General features: G+C 50.4%; 1 protein-coding gene across 1 annotated transcript in view; it reads left to right on the top strand.

The window, feature by feature from the left end:
- The window catches only part of IARS2 (isoleucyl-tRNA synthetase 2, mitochondrial), a 145,251-nt gene that overhangs the window by 123,434 nt on the left and 4,237 nt on the right, over nt 1-17,580 (top strand). The window contains exons 16-21 of the mRNA XM_075339113.1: nt 440-542; nt 1,798-1,923; nt 2,895-3,026; nt 7,512-7,618; nt 9,074-9,219; nt 14,706-14,896. Of these exons, the coding sequence (XP_075195228.1) occupies nt 440-542; nt 1,798-1,923; nt 2,895-3,026; nt 7,512-7,618; nt 9,074-9,219; nt 14,706-14,896 (805 nt within the window). The remainder of the gene's footprint in view (nt 1-439; nt 543-1,797; nt 1,924-2,894; nt 3,027-7,511; nt 7,619-9,073; nt 9,220-14,705; nt 14,897-17,580) is intronic.

Genomic DNA, 17,580 nt, shown 5'->3' with positions numbered 1-17,580 from the left:
TTTTTTTTCCATAATTGAGTGATTCCATAATTTTCCCCCTGTTTGGTCTTGAAAAGTCACCGTTACTGGCTAGCACATTATGTTTCCATGATTTTTTTTAGTGTTTCTTAAAGCCAGAAAGTTGACATTTGAAATGACTTTAGTTTGGTGCCGTCTGTGATCTGCTTTTTATAAACAAAAGTAACCAACTGAATGAACTTCCTCAGAGCCAGGGGAGGCCAGAATTATTGCCAGGGGTTGTATGTACCATGGTACCTAGAGGCTGCAGAAGCCAAAAGGTTCAATCCACATCACAAAAATGATTTCTCCATCTCTTCATTGGGGAATGCGGGAGACCCGCGGGTGTATGCCGCTGCCACGTGCATTTTAGGTAGAGAAAATCCTCCGGTATCCACGTCATTTAATCATGGCCAGTGCTTCTCCCTCCTCACCTTTTCAGAAACGTGGTTGTCCATGATTTCATCTTATCCGAGAAGGGAGAGAAGATGTCAAAATCTGTAGGAAATGTGGTGGACCCCGATGTTGTTATCAACGGTGGGAAGGTAAGACAAGGAAAAATGGCCACCGATACGTAAAATATCCTACCTTATTCTAGAGCTCCAGACATTGAAAAAAATGGGAGATCTGTGTACAGTGGTCAGAGATGTGGGCCTTGAATGTCTGATAGAGGCCGGTCTTGTTTTTGAGACCCACATCTAAGTCAAGGACAGAGCCCCTTCTGGGCAATTAAGCAAAGAGTGACTGTGTGTGTGTGTGTATATATGTACAGTGGTACCTTGCTTAACGAGAACAATCCGTTCTGGGACTGTGCTTGTTAATTAAGGTACTCGTTCAGCAAAGCAAGATTTCCCATAGGAAATCATTGCAATGCTGACGATCCGTTCCACAACTTCTAAAATGTCCCATCCTGGTCCCCTGTTCTATCATTCCACACATGCACGCACGCACGCACACAGATGCACATGCACACAGATGCACATGCACACACACATATTATATGCTCACCTTACCTTCCGTTCCATCGCCGGTCTGCTGGGACTTGCTGTTCTCTGGTACGGGGCCGGGCTGTGTAACGCGTTACCATAACGACGAGGCAGGAAGTTCCCAGCCAGAGCGCTGACGTCAAAGGCAGAGCCGCTTGCCTCTGATTGGCCAGCGCTCTGCCTTTCATTAGCGGTGACACGAATGTCCTCCCTCGTCGCTATGGATGCAGATACACAGCGTGGACTGGAACGCAGCGGCGCACTACAGCACCCAGGAGGCCGGCAATGAAACGAAAGGTAAACATATTATGTTATATTATATGCTCACCTTACCTTCCGTTCCATCGCAGGCCTCCTGGGTCTTGTAGTTCGCCGCGAGGACGACGCGATGTACCCAGGAACTACAAGAACCATGAGACCGGCGGTGGAACGGAAGGTAAGGTGAGCATAACACTGTATGTGTGTGTGTGCGTGTGTGTTTGTGTGTGTTTGTGCGTACTTGTGTGTTTGTGTGGACTGCAAGTGCGGGTCAGAGTGTGGTGGATGGACGAAACCGGAAGTGTGTGCGGTGAGGATTTTGCTCGTCCAGCAAAGCTTTCTCGTAAAGCGGGTTACAAATTTACAGAAAGCTTTGCTTGTTAAGCGAAATTTTCGTTAAGAGGGTTACTCGTTAAGCGAGGTACCACTGTATGTGTGTGTGTGTGTGTGTGTGTGTGTGTGTATATATATATATATATATATATATATATATATATACTTACATACATAAATGCACATATATAATTTAATATAATTACTTTTTTTTCTCATCTAGGACAAAACAAAGGAGCCGGCCTACGGAGCAGACGTCCTGCGTTGGTGGGTGGCCGAGTCCAATGTCTTTACAGAAGTGGTGATTGGTCCGACCGTCCTAAACTCAGCTCAGACGGACATCAATAAGGTAACGCTCCAGTGTAATGATGACAGGAGCATTTATTAGGATCTTATAATCTAAGTGGGAATCATATAGTGGTACATATAGACTGCCCCCTAGTGGCAGCATCAGGCAGTGCATGAATGGGGGAACAGAGGAAATAAAAAAACGCAGGGCTTGATTTTTAAGATTTGCTTGTAAATGTGAGAGGAGTCACACACCACGATATGTGTGCAGAACAAGGATTAACTGGAGAAGACGACAGGCAGCAGAGGGTTCAGTAGGGCAGCAGAGGGTTCAGTAGGGCAGCAGAGGGTTCAGTAGGGCAGCAATCACCGCTCGTCACTCGTAGATCAACCATTGCATAAGAAAACTCATCCGTTTTATCACCAGAGCCCGGATCTGCAGACGTTTATAATTTCCCTTCTGTAATTGTACAGTCCACACGTCCTTAGTGCTCTACGTCCCCTGCGACACATGGGGACCCCTGCTGATCCGCACAATTACACAGGCCGGTCCTGCGCTCCATCAGGACTGAGCTGCTGCAGAACCGGCCCCACTCCTATGCAGAGCGTTGCGGCATCCCTGACATGTGCTTATATTGTGGTGCTCCTGAGTTATAGATGGTGATGATCTTCAACCTTCATGTGCTGTCATTTTGGACACCTGCGGTCAGATCTTACAGATAGGCCACCAATTTGTATCACTGGAATAACCCCTTTAAGAAGAAAAATGACATATTGGTGCATCTGAGGCATATAACAGGGGTACATGGGAAAAGCATTCTTCTCTTTTTTTGGGGGTGGGGGGGTGGTTTGTGCAACTCCCTGTAAGGCCAGGAGGCCATGATGCCCAGCATGGCACACCGGGGGATATTCTTATATGGCAGTTATGTGTGATACATGGGATGTAGCAAGATTCGCTGAATTTTTCTATCTATCTTTCGGTTTGGGGTTCATACAGCGCTCATTACCTAACCTGACCGTATCCTCTTGTAGTTACGGAACACAGTGCGGTTCATGCTGGGAAACCTGTCCGGATACAACCCCGAGACCGACGTCATCCCAGGACCCCAGATGTATATAATAGACCAGTATATGCTCCATCTGCTCCAGGACTATGCCAGCAAGGTAACCGCAGAGCTTGTCCCCGTATATCACCCGTATTGGTGCGGTCCCTGCAGGCAGACCTCCACTCATCAGTGTGTGTGTGTGTGTGTATTATATATATATAATATATATATATATATACATATATATACATACAGTTAGGTCCAGAACTATTTGGACAGTGACACAATTTTGGCGAGTTGGGCTCTGCATGCCACCACATTGGATTTGAAATGAAACCTCTACAACAGAATTCAAGTGCAAATTGTAACGTTTAATTTGAAGGTTTGAACAAAAATATCTGATAGAAATTGTAGGAATTGTACACATTTCTTTACAAACACTCCACATTTTAGGAGGTCAAAAGTAATTGGACAAATAAACCAAACCCAAACAAAATATTTTTATTTTCAATATTTTGTTGCGAATCCTTTGGAGGCAATCACTGCCTTAAGTCTGGAACCCATGGACATCACCAAACGCTGGGTTTCCTCCTTCTTAATGCTTTGCCAGGCCTTTACAGCCGCAGCCTTCAGGTCTTGCTTGTTTGTGGGTCTTTCCGTCTTAAGTCTGGATTTGAGCAAGTGAAATGCATGCTCAATTGGGTTAAGATCTGGTGATTGACTTGGCCATTGCAGAAGGTTCCACTTTTTTGCACTCATGAACTCCTGGGTAGCTTTGGCTGTATGCTTGGGGTCATTGTCCATCTGTACTATGAAGCGCCGTCCGATCAACTTTGCGGCATTTGGCTGAATCTGGGCTGAAAGTATATCCCGGTACACTTCAGAATTCATCCGGCTACTCTTGTCTGCTGTTATGTCATCAATAAACACAAGTGACCCAGTGCCATTGAAAGCCATGCATGCCCATGCCATCACGTTGCCTCCACCATGTTTTACAGAGGATGTGGTGTGCCTTGGATCATGTGCCGTTCACTTTCTTCTCCAAACTTTTTTCTTCCCATCATTCTGGTACAGGATGATCTTTGTCTCATCTGTCCATAGAATACTTTTCCAGAACTGAGCTGGCTTCATGAGGTGTTTTTCAGCAAATTTAACTCTGGCCTGTCTATTTTTGGAATTGATGAATGGTTTGCATCTAGATGTGAACCCTTTGTATTTACTTTCATGGAGTCTTCTCTTTACTGTTGACTTAGAGACAGATACACCTACTTCACTGAGAGTGTTCTGGACTTCAGTTGATGTTGTGAACGGGTTCTTCTTCACCAAAGAAAGTATGCGGCGATCATCCACCACTGTTGTCATCCGTGGACGCCCAGGCCTTTTTGAGGTCCCAAGCTCACCAGTCAATTCCTTTTTTCTCAGAATGTACCTGACTGTTGATTTTGCTACTCCAAGCATGTCTGCTATCTCTCTGATGGATTTTTTCTTTTTTTTCAGCCTCAGGATGTTCTGCTTCACCTCAATTGAGAGTTCCTTAGACCGCATGTTGTCTGGTCACAGCAACAGCTTCCAAATGCAAAACCACACACCTGTAATCAACCCCAGACCTTTTAACTACTTCATTGATTACAGGTTAACGAGGGAGACGCCTTCAGAGTTAATTGCAGCCCTTAGAGTCCCTTGTCCAATTACTTTTGGTCCCTTGAAAAAGAGGAGGCTATGCATTACAGAGCTATGATTCCTAAACCCTTTCTCCGATTTGGATGTGAAAACTCTCATATTGCAGCTGGGAGTGTGCACTTTCAGCCCATATTATATGTATAATTGTATTTCTGAACATATTTTTGTAAACAGCTAAAATAACAAAACTTGTGTCACTGTCAAAAAATATTTCTGGCCCTGACTATGTATGTATGTATATGTATATAATATATATATATATATATATATATATATATATATATATATATATATATACATATAATATACACTTACTAGAAGGTGGCCCGATTCTACGCATCGGGTATTCTAGAATTTACGTATTGTGTAGTTAATGTTTGATTTTTGTTATATATATATATATATATATATATATATATATATATATATATAATATATATATGTTGTTGTGTGTAGTTACCAAGTGTTTGTGTAGGGCACTGTACATGTCCTGGGTGTTGTCTGGGTGTGGCGGGGGGGTGAGAGCGGTGTTGTTTGTGTGTTGCGTTGTGTGTGTAGCGTTGTTTGTGGAGCACTGTGTGTCTGTAGTGTTGTGTGTTGCGTGGTTTGTGTGGGGTGTGTGTGTGTTTTGGGGGGAGGTATGTTTTGTGCAATGTGTGTGTGTTGCATGGTATGTGCATATATTTGTGTGTGCCGCGGTGTTTGTGTGTTGGGTGTTGTGTGTGTGTGCGTGTGTCTGTGTAGGGCGGTGTTTGTGGTTCCCAGTGTGTGTGTGGTGTGTTGTGCAGTGCGCGTGTGTGTGTGGTGTGTGTGTGTGTGTGTGTGTGTGTGTGTGTGTTTTGGGGGGAGGTGTGCACCCCCCATCGTGCTCCATCCCCCATGCTGCGCACCCCCCATCGTGCTCCATCCCCCATGCTGCGCACCCCCCATCGTGCTCCATCCCCCATGCTGCGCACCCCCCATCGTGCTCCATCCCCCATGCTGCGCACCCCCCATCGTGCTCCATCCCCCATGCTGCGCACCCCCCATCGTGCTCCATCCCCCATGCTGCGCACCCCCCATCGTGCTCCATCCCCCATGCTGCGCACCCCCCATCGTGCTCCATCCCCCATGCTGCGCACCCCCCATCGTGCTCCATCCCCCATGCTGCGCACCCCCCATCGTGTTCCATCCCCCATGCTGCGCACTCCCCATCGTGCTCCATCCCCCATGCTGTGCACTCCCCATCGTGCTCCATCCCCCATGCTGCGCACTCCACATCGTGCTCCATCCCCCATGCTGCGCACTCCCCATCGTGCTCCATCCTCCATGCTGCGCACTCCCCATCGTGCTCCATCCCCCATGCTGCGCACTCCCCATCGTGCTCCATCCCCCATGCTGCGCACTCCCCATCGTGCTCCATCCCCCATGCTGCGCACTCCCCATCGTGCTCCATCCCCCATGCTGCGCACTCCCCATCGTGCTCCATCCCCCATGCTGCGCACTCCCCATCGTGCTCCATCCCCCATGCTGCGCACTCCCCATCGTGCTCCATCCCCCATGCTGCGCACTCCCCATCGTGCTCCATCCCCCATGCTGCGCACTCCCCATCGTGCTCCATCCCCCATGCTGCGCACTCCCCATCGTGCTGCACAGTCACACATCAGACAGTATACACGCACACACCCGATCGCATACACGCACACACCCGATCACATACACGCACACACACACTGACGATATTGCACATATGCGCTCACACTCACAACATCCGGAGATACCACATGCTTCTGGCCATGTGATCCTCCGGCAGGTCCTGGAAGGTCACAACAGCACAGTATCGCGGCCGAGAAGCAAGCGATATCGCCGGATGCTGTGAGTGTGTGGATGCGATCTGAGGTGTGTGTGTATGTGTGTGTGTCTGTTCTTATGTGTGTGCGTGTGTGCGTGTGTGTGTGTTCTGCCGCTGCAGGACCTTGATGTGCTGACCTGGGAGCCGGTGTACGTTGGTAACCATGCTACACAATATTACCCGATGTGTACCATGGTTACCATCGTACCCCGCCCCCCGCTCGCACGGGAGCCCACACCAGCGTACGCCGGCAACCCCAGCAATGCGAGGGTATGTGTCGGCTGGGTTGGCGGCGTACGCTGATGTGGGCTTCCTGGGGTACAGCACTCACCTGGGAGTCGGGGCTCCTGTCGGTTCGGGGAATGCGTGCGGGGGGCGGGGCCAGAGCGAGCGTCGAGAGGCAAATCCGTGTTGGGGGCGGAGCCTGGGCGAGCGGCCAATTCGTGCGGGGGGCGGAGCCGAGGCGGTAAGGACACAATTTTGGAGACAGACAGACAGAATAAGGCAAATATATATATATATATATATATATATATATGTATATATTATACATATATATATATTATATATATACATATTATATATATATATTATATATATATATTATATATGATATATATATATATATAATATATGATATATTTATTGTGTGTGTGTGTGTGTTCTCACCTCCATATTGTACTTCCATCGGCTTGTAGTTGATAACTCCACCTAAAGAACTGAAAACATGCATTCCTCCAGAAATAGCGCCATGCGAGAGCTCAGGCTGAGTGTGGTATTGCAGCTTACAAGCATTCCCTAAAAGGGCCGAGGTGTAATATTAGATTCAGCCCGTGGACACAACTGGTGTTGTTTCTGGAAGAAAATAGCCACATTTTTACAAACCTGAACCCTTAAGCTTTAGCCAGGGTTGGAATCCAGGAACGAGCAACGTCCTGTACTAGTCTCTGCTTTAACTCCTGGCTGCAATCATAGAGATTTTTTACATATGGAGGAGATTCATATCTACTTATGGAAGAGCCACAGTACGCTAGGAAGACCTTCGCAGATGTGACCTGTGTAGACTGAAGTATTGTCTATCCATGTCTCCAGGTGACCGAGGCCCACAAGAATTACGAGTTTGGAAAGGTGATTCGTCTGCTGGAAACCCTGATCTCCAGAGACCTGTCCAGCTTCTACTTCAGTATCATCAAAGACAGGTATTTCAAAGGGCCGTCTACTACTGGAACAACCTCTCCTGGTGGAAAACAAAAATAACATGCCTCCTGCATGGGTGCTGATCCAATGATGGCAGCTCTGGGCCTCCCAGTACCCGTGTGACACCCTTGTGCCACATACACACTACAGACAATCAGCGGCCGCTAACACTTCCTCTGAACATCTGAAGGAAGTGCGAGAACTGCAGCCCATCATCAGCCACTGATTGGCTGCAGTCTTCACATGACCTTACAATGTCTTGCAAGCCTCAGGAGACCCAGTGCCAACATCACTGGAGCATCAATGATGTGGATGGTGAGTGGACAACCCCTTTAAAGGGAACCAACCAGCAGGATTTTCATATATAAAGTAAAGCCAGTGATATACTGGCGCTAGGATGCTGAATGTAACCATACCCTTTATTCAGAGATTGGATGTTTTATTTCAGAAATATGTGCAAGTAAAGTTCCAGCAATACACTGCTATTTGATTGACAGGTGCAACAGGAGCGGAAATATGTGGGTTGCATCTTGCTATCTATTCCTGCCCCTGTCTGCCTTCCTGACCTTCCTCCCCCTGTCACCATCATAGATGTTAATTCCAGTGGAGGCAAACAGACAGGGGCGGGAATAGATGGCAAGACCGGACCCACATATTCTCTTCCTGTTGCACCTGTCAATCAAGTAGCAGTGCATTGCTGGAACTTTACTTGCACATATTTCTGAAGTAAAACATCCAATCTCTGCTGTCTGTGGTTACATTCAGCATCCTAGCACCAGTATAGCCCTGCTTTATACATGAAAATCCTGCTGGTTGGTTCCCTTTAATGTGTCCGATTTATATAAAGTTTAACGCTAGATGGCACTATTAATCCTCCATATAAATATACACGGTGACTATACAGTGTGTCCACCCATATCCTGTCCACCGCCATTAACTTGAGAATGGTGGCAGCTATAATAGAAGTGGTGTCTAGGTGTAGTAAAGTAGCCATGCGCTACGCAATGAAACCACCTATAGCGCCACCTGGTGGAAAACAACGGAGTTAGCATTTTTATCTTGAATACGGAACGAGATAGAGGAAAAAAAGTGAATTACAAAGTTGTAGGGCATCATCAATTCAATATGAATCGACACCTTCCATACAGAAATGCTATGATATTGGGTTTCATATCATAGCATTTCTGTATGCAAGGTGTGGATTCGTATTGAATTGATGATGCCCTACAACTTTGTAATTCACTTTTTTTTCTCTATCCCGTTCTGTTTTCAAGATAAAAATGCTAACTCCGTTGTTTTCCACCAGGTGGTGCTATAGGTGGTTTCATTGCATGGCTACTTTACTATACCTAGACCCCACTTCTATGCCTATAGCTGCCGCTGTTCTCAAGTTAATGGCGGTGGACAGGATATGGGTGGACACACTGTATAAGTATACATGTATTTGCTATTTACAGGCTATACTGTGAAGAAGAGAGAGATCCCAAGCGTCGGTCGTGTCAGATGGTGCTGGCCGAGTCGCTGGACATTGTGGTTCGCTCATTCGCACCAATTCTTCCACACTTGGCAGAAGAAGTCTTCCACTATTTGCCCTATAGAAAAGGTATATAAGTAATGGGAGTGTGGCGCCCCTGACCTGGTCAGGCACCACTGAGTACTGCACCCATGCTGGGGACAGTACAATACAGGTAATCCAGATGGCTGACAGGGGTGTGGAACACAGGCGCATAGTGATCAGGTCTCACACATGTACCCATGAGAGGACCCCTGGGGATCCCAGGAGGGGGCAAAGCCTATACCTCCACTGGAATAGTGGTAGGGGGTTAAAAAGCCTCCATCTCCTCTCAAGGGGTGTGGTGGAGAGTCTGGTTGCTAGGTGGCGTAGGCAAGAACAGGAGAGGAGGAGCAGTGAGTCAGTTAGAAGGAGAACTCCAGAGGGCTCAGTGAGGAGCAGACCTGTGGGGCTGTTGCTGTCTAACAGCGCCCGCGCAGTGGCTACAGACGGGGGAGAACGGTCAACTAGAAGTGCTGCCTGAAAGCCAGCTTCAGCTAGAGAGTGCACGGAGTGGGAAGTAAGGAGACTTCTAGAGAGCACCAGGCCCAACCGGGCGGCAGATCCCGAAGCGAGGATAGATTCACCTTTCCCTGCTAAACCTGCCGGTGTGGGGCTCTTACAGCCCACACCACAACAACCAAAAGCCGCAGCCACGTAACCGCAAGTAGGGCCCATAGGTCACAGGAGGCAAGAGGCTGGAGTGGCCTGGCCCGGGGAACAAGCACACGGCAAAACAAGAAGGGGAGAGAGGCTTGGAGCATCTTCCCTGGGTGACCCCCATAGGGACTAAAAGTCGGGGTCACCCCAAACCACCAAGGGCTAAGGAAGGCGAGTTTGTAGTCACCCTCATACAGTCAGCCGGAAGGATACCTGGTTCCCACCTGGTTCATCCCAGCTACGCCCGGGTTACTCACCCTGCCACCTGAAGTGAGTAAAAACCCTGAAAGACACTCTGCCTGCGTGTGGTCATTCTGCGACTTGTGGTACTACAGCTTTACAAAGGGCCCTGGGGCTTGCCTCACTCTCAGGAGGCTACTACACCCGACTGCACCCACCATCAGCCCCAGGTGCCTCCTAATCTGCAGTGGCGGTCCCCTCTGACCGCAAATCTGAGAGTGGCGTCACGATCAAAAACTGAAGATTCCCTACCTGTGACCAGCACCAGCTACGTGGAGTCCCTGAAGGTATGCACTGATACAACACCGGCGGGGCTTCACATCTGGCGTCACGAACAGGATAAGGACTAGACCTGTTCAGACAGGTGACCATGTGCCTAGGCGGTCCGCTTGAAAAATTGGAAGCGCCGCCATATTGCCACCATGAAAAGCGCGCTGAAAAACAACAGCAGCCCGCGCTGGAAGAAGTTACCGCCCACGAAGAGGTGTGGCTACCCAGAGATCCCCTGCAGAGTTCTGACCTTGCCAGCTATGAGAGTGGAAGCGTCGAGAGACGGCGGGAAAGAAAGGGAGCCACAAGCCTGCTGCTGGGAGAGGAGCTGCTGAAAGAGGCAGAGCAGAAACTGGACAGCTTGTTACAGGAGGCAGCGAAGAGTCCACTGCTGGGAGACCGTGCAGAAGACGGCGCAGAAGAAATGGCGTCTGACCGCAGGAACCCAGAACCAGGCTCCGCTGCCTGGTGGTATCGAGAGCTGGCCCAGTTTTGCAACCGGCTGGAGACCCGGGTCGTGGAGCAGATTCGGGAGGAACGGATGGAACTGCAGGAGATGACCGCGGCGGTTCGGGCCTATGAAGGGAGAGCTGCGCGCCGGGTGTCAGGCGGGACGGCGACGACGCAGACCCCAGTGCTACCAACAACGGGTGAGTCGAATGATGCCCCGGCCCGCGCAAGTGCCCCGACCCCTGCTGCCACGTCCGCGGTCCCTGAAGAGGCGTCCGGTGCGGCGACGCTGAAGCAGGCCGCAGCCACGCCAGGTGCGGCCCTCCAAGCCCCAGCGGCTGCAGCGATGCCCTGCTCGGCCCACCAAGACCCAGTCCCTGCAGCGATGCCCTGCCCGGCCCGCCAGGACCAGGCCGCCGCCATCCTGGGCGCGGCCCGCCAAGACCAGGCCGCCGCCATACAGGGCGCGGCCCGCCAAGCCCAGACTGCTGCAGCGACGTCCAGCCCAGCCTGCACAGAGCCCCCTGCAACAGCGACACTGATCCAGGCCGCCGCCATGCCAGGCGCGGCCCGCCAAGACCAGGCCGCCGCCATACAGGGCGCGGCCCGCCAAGACCAGGCCGCCGCCATACAGGGCGCGGCCCGCCAAGACCAGGCCGCCGCCATACAGGGCGCGGCCCGCCAAGACCAGGCCGCCGCCATGCCAGGCGCGGCCCGCCAAGAAAAGACTACCTCAGCATTTACCCCGGCCTGTAAGGCCAGAGCAGACACCGCTCCCCGGTCCACAGAGGTCCCTGATAGGCAGCCCACGGTGGGTGAAGACCCTGCATATTGGCAGATGAAGGCTGACCTGGAGGCCAAATTTCCACAATGGTTGGTGAGCCAATACATACCCCCTCCGCATACCCCAAAGAGTCTCCTGCTAACTCCTGCAGCAGCTACACCAAGGAGTCCCTCACCTGGGCCGGCCGAAGAGCAGCCATCCCCGGCACTGCCACAGCTGGAGTGCCAGGAAGAACTAAGGGGGAGAGGAGGCCAGGAAGCAGAAGGGTTGACTCCGACTCCAGTGCCACCAGCAGTAGATATGTATTCAGAGCCGGAAATGCTGCCATACTCCCGCTGGGACGAGGAGGACCTGACCCCCTCTGCAGAAGAAGAGCTGCCTAAGAGCTTCACCTGGGAGCCCACAGGCATGGATCCAGCCCGCAAGACACGGCGCAGAAGAACACAGTTTGCTCCAGCACCACAGTCTCCTGAACAGAGAGCAGTCACCGCCAGAGACCTAAAGGAGAAGCGTTTGTTGAGAGAGTCCAAAGCCCAGGCTAGAGGACCCCTGTGTTATGGCGTAGTGGAAGATTTCAACTTGAAAAGTGGTTATGGCTTCATTGTAGCACCAGGAATAAAAGAAGGGATATTTGTAAACCGCAGAGATGTGAACGCTCATCTGCCAAGAGGACACCCTTGCAGAAATCTAAAGATGGGAGATTCCGTTCAGTTCACCCTGCATCAAGGCGAAAGAGGATTGTATGCTCTGGGCGTAACGCTATGTCCCAACAAACCTTACAGCCATCCCCTGCAACAAGAAAGACAAGAAAGACAAGAAAGACAGGAAAGACAAGAAAGACAAGAAAGACAAGAAAGACAAGAAAGACAAGATAGAGATAAAGAACCAGATGTAGAAACAGATGAAGACCAAGAACGGAAAGATAAAGATCCTACAGATGAAGACAGAGACAAAGAGCAAGAAAGTCACAGGTGCCAGTGCCCAACGTGCCCTCGCCCTAGTGAAAAAGAGGAGTAAAGTAAAGGAAAGTAAGAAGTTACTGTTTTGACCAGTTTTGACAAGTTTTGTTTGCAACGTTTTAAAGTTCAAGAATGTGCCCACAAAAACTATTGTGAGAAATAAACTTAAGGCTATGAACTTGCTATAGCCACAAACTCTCGCAGTGTAAATAGTTACACCAGTGGCACCACCACCAGGGCCAGCCTGTTTAGGGGCTTGGCTCGTCTGCAACCAGGGGGGCCCGTCCGTAGAAAAGGGCCTTGGCTCGCCTGCGACCAGAGAGCACGCCTGTTTATGGGGCCTTGGCTCACCACCACAAAGAGGGTACCTGGTCAGCACCAACTGTGGAGGCCGCCTCTGCATCCTGCCAGAAGAGGCTGACGGCGCGGATCCACCAGGCCAGGTATACCCTGAAACCACCAGCCCATGAAAGCCGCCTCTACATCCTGCCAGAAGTGGCTGAAGTCGCGGCCAACGGGAGAGGAAGATTGGAGGAAAGGTCTGGAGAAACAGATGGCCCAGACCTGGTTACCAACAGGACCGGTGACCTGCCTCCTGAGAGGGTTTTGGGTGGGTTAACGGACTTGTGGGTGGAGGGTGGTGATGTCTGATACATGGTGGTTTTAAAAATGTTTTACATGTTTTAATGTTTTATGCATTTTAAAAATGTTGTCTTGCAGCCCGAGGACGTGCTGGTGATAACTAAGGGGGAATGTGGCGCCCCTGACCTGGTCAGGCACCACTGAGTACTGCACCCATGCTGGGGACAGTACAATACAGGTAATCCAGATGGCTGACAGGGGTGTGGAACACAGGCGCATAGTGATCAGGTCTCACACATGTACCCATGAGAGGACCCCTGGGGATCCCAGGAGGGGGCAAAGCCTATACCTCCACTGGAATAGTGGTAGGGGGTTAAAAAGCCTCCATCTCCTCTCAAGGGGTGTGGTGGAGAGTCTGGTTGCTAGGTGGCGTAGGCAAGAACAGGAGAGGAGGAGCAGTGAGTCAGTTAGAAGGAGAACTCCAGAGGGCTCAGTGAGGAGCAGACCTGTGGGGCTGTTGCTGTCTAACAGCGCCCGCGCAGTGGCTACAGACGGGGGAGAACGGTCAACTAGAAGTGCTGCCTGAAAGCCAGCTTCAGCTAGAGAGTGCACGGAGTGGGAAGTAAGGAGACTTCTAGAGAGCACCAGGCCCAACCGGGCGGCAGATCCCGAAGCGAGGATAGATTCACCTTTCCCTGCTAAACCTGCCGGTGTGGGGCTCTTACAGCCCACACCACAACAACCAAAAGCCGCAGCCACGTAACCGCAAGTAGGGCCCATAGGTCACAGGAGGCAAGAGGCTGGAGTGGCCTGGCCCGGGGAACAAGCACACGGCAAAACAAGAAGGGGAGAGAGGCTTGGAGCATCTTCCCTGGGTGACCCCCATAGGGACTAAAAGTCGGGGTCACCCCAAACCACCAAGGGCTAAGGAAGGCGAGTTTGTAGTCACCCTCATACAGTCAGCCGGAAGGATACCTGGTTCCCACCTGGTTCATCCCAGCTACGCCCGGGTTACTCACCCTGCCACCTGAAGTGAGTAAAAACCCTGAAAGACACTCTGCCTGCGTGTGGTCATTCTGCGACTTGTGGTACTACAGCTTTACAAAGGGCCCTGGGGCTTGCCTCACTCTCAGGAGGCTACTACACCCGACTGCACCCACCATCAGCCCCAGGTGCCTCCTAATCTGCAGTGGCGGTCCCCTCTGACCGCAAATCTGAGAGTGGCGTCACGATCAAAAACTGAAGATTCCCTACCTGTGACCAGCACCAGCTACGTGGAGTCCCTGAAGGTATGCACTGATACAACACCGGCGGGGCTTCACAGGAGTATAGCAGAGCCTATAAAAAGGGGTCCTACAAGTGCAGAAACATACGTCGGTGAAATCTTTTAGAAAAAATAGCACAGGTTATGTCCGGCGTTTTGGCTCAGATTCATTGACGTGAAAGGGGCAAAGCTGCAATACCACACACAACCTGTGAGCAGGAGGGGCGCTGGTTTCTCTAAAAAGTCATGTTTCCCTAATCTGGGATATCCAGGCCTTCATATATTTCCTGGCAGAAGATATTGCATTGATTTTTCTGTCTCTGTTTAGATGGTGACAGTGTTTTCCGAACCGGGTGGTTTGTGCCGAATTCGGTGTGGAAGAAGCCGGGACTGGTGGAAGCGGTGGAGGCGGCTTGTTCCATGAGGGATCTATTCTTTGGGGCAACAGCCGGCAAGAATACAGCGGAGTATGAGATCAGCATCGTCATCGAGCCCGGCCTGCTGTTTGAGTTAATGGAGGTGAGAGACCAAATGTGTCTACTGTGGGAATGTCTCATGGGTACAAGAGCAAATTACAGGGATACTACAACTCCCAGCATGCACTCAGGTCTTGTGTGCAATTGAGTCTAAAAGTTATATTTGCTTTTAGGTTTCATTTAGAATTTTGCACGGTTTTCCTTCTGTAGACTCTGCATTGCCGGCTGCAGAATCAGCTAACTGAGAACCCATCAGTGAGCTTCTATTGACAGACTGATGGGGAATCTGTAGAAATTATCTGTTTTATTCCGAGCTCCTCTCACATGATTTATGACCACAGACGACATCAAAGTTCATTGTGCAGAAAAACTAAGAACCTGTGAAATCAATATGGGGCAATATTTTTATTCAAACCCAATTGCAAAAATGTTTTTCTGCTCCAAATACATGAAATTGAGTAAGAAAGATTTTTTTGGACTTAACGTAAAATCCCTTTTCATAACCTTCATTGAGCACATAGGAAGCCATAGATGTAAGCTGCTCACAGTAAGATATACAGCCTTAGAGAAGTTGTCTGACCCCGAAATCCATATTGGTTTTTTAAGCTAATCTGTGCTGTATTGTAATATATAACACCGCTATACATTACTTTTTTGTTTCTACCTTTTTATTCCTCCTTAATTTCAGCTCATTCCCTGCACCCACTTTGTTTACCTGCGGCTCTACCAAACTTGGCAGCTACCTGTGCTTTTTTTTTTTTTCTTTTTCTAGCCACACAGGCAGAGCTGGCCCTGCCCCACCTCAGTGTCCACACCCACCCTCTACACACTCATTGGCTGTTCGTACTGAGCCCCAGCACCTCCTTCTACCCGTCCAGTACACACTTATTGGCTGTCCGTAATCTTTCCTAGCACCGTCCTCTACCCGCCCAGTACGCACTCATTGGCTGTCAGTAATCTGCCAAAGCCCTCTGGCAGTCCATTACACACTCATTGGCTATCAGAAATCTTCCCCAGCTCCGCCTTCTGCCCGACCACTACACACTTATTGGCTGTCAGTAATCTGCCCACCTCCTACAACCTCATTGGCTGTCAGTAATCTGCCCCAGCACCATCCTCTGGTTGCCCACTATAAACTCATTGGCTGTCAGTAATCTACCCCAGCACTGCCCTCTATACACTCATTGGCTGTCAGTAATCTACCCTAGCACTGCCCTCTATACACTCATTGGCTGTCAGTAATCTACCCCAACACCGGCCTCTGCCTGCCCACTGCACACTCATTGGCTGTCAGTAGCATGACCCCGTGCTGACCTCTATCATCATTCTAGTATTGTATATAACAGAGCAGAGATCCTGGGAAGTGCATCACACACTCCACACCACACGGATACAGAGCTGCACATGTCCCCACATTACCCCTGACATATAAGGACTGTGAAATGGAAAATAGTGGTGTGTGTCTGTATCTGTACCTCATAATACACTTTAGCTCCTGCAGAACCTCATAAAACACCTAAGCTGCTGCAGAACCTCATAATTCACACCTCAGCTGCTGCAGAACCTTGTGATACAACTTCACCTGTTGCAGAGCCTCATTATAGGCACCTCCGCTGCTACAAAACCTGATAATACATATTCAGCCTCCTTTCTTTGTATACTTGAAAACACACTTGTGTGGCACGGGTCCATTTTTCTCATCCGTGTGTACGTGTGCGCCGTCCATGTGGCCTGTACCGGCGTGAAAAACATTCAAGAAACTACTGATTTTTATCTGTTTAAAGATGTGCTAAGGTGATCGATGAGACGCAGTGCATTATTCTCAATTATGTAGAAGTCTTTTCCTTCCTAGGATGTCAGGAGAGCACCGGGTATACGGCACCTTCTCTTCTCTTTCTTCTAGTCACCTGATGCTGATTTGTGACCCAAAGGTCCTGGCAGGATCTTCAGACTTTCCTGACATTGAATGTTGGAGAAAGAAGCTTTCAGCTCCTTGTTCCACCTCTGGTCTTGCAGAGACTGGATGTGGCTTCAGGGGGCGAGCAGAGACTGGGCGTGGCTTCAGGGGGCGAGCAGAGACTGGGCGCGGCTTCAGGGGGCGAGCAGAGACTGGGCGCGGCTGCAGGGGGCGAGCAGAGACTGGGCGCGGCTGCAGGGAGCGAGCAGAGACTGGTTGCGGCTTCAGGGGGCGAGCAGAGACTGGGCGCGGCTTCAGGGGGCGAGCAGAGACTGGGCGCGGCTTCAGGGGGCGAGCAGAGACTGGGCGCGGCTGCAGGGAGCGAGCAGAGACTGGGCGCGGCTGCAGGGAGCGAGCAGAGACTGGTTGCGGCTTCAGGGGGCGAGCAGAGACTGGGCGCGGCTTCAGGGGGCGAGCAGAGACTGGGCGCGGCTTCAGGGGGCGAGCAGAGACTGGGCGCGGCTTCAGGGGGCGAGCAGAGACTGGGCGCGGCTTTATGACAGGAATCTGACAGATTGGGCATGGCTTGTGATAGCAAGTTTGGCATGCCTGGCTGTGTGTGGCTTTAGTTATAACCAGTCTCTGTCAGACAGGAAAACTCTATTCGGGATGTGAGCAGCTCCTCCAGAATCGGGAGGCTTCACAGGAACATATAGGATGTCCCACAGCAGTCTGCAGGCTGGGAAATGTATATGAATGTGTAAGGCCGAGCACTCAAGTAGCAATCAGAGTGACCGCCACTTGCAGCACCTTTCTGCCCAGACTTGGAT

This window comes from Anomaloglossus baeobatrachus, chromosome 3 (assembly GCF_048569485.1).
Source record: "Anomaloglossus baeobatrachus isolate aAnoBae1 chromosome 3, aAnoBae1.hap1, whole genome shotgun sequence".
Taxonomy (NCBI): Eukaryota; Metazoa; Chordata; class Amphibia; order Anura; family Aromobatidae; genus Anomaloglossus; species Anomaloglossus baeobatrachus.
Note: the sequence above shows the minus strand (reverse complement) of the source record. Positions and strands in the feature narration are given on the sequence as shown.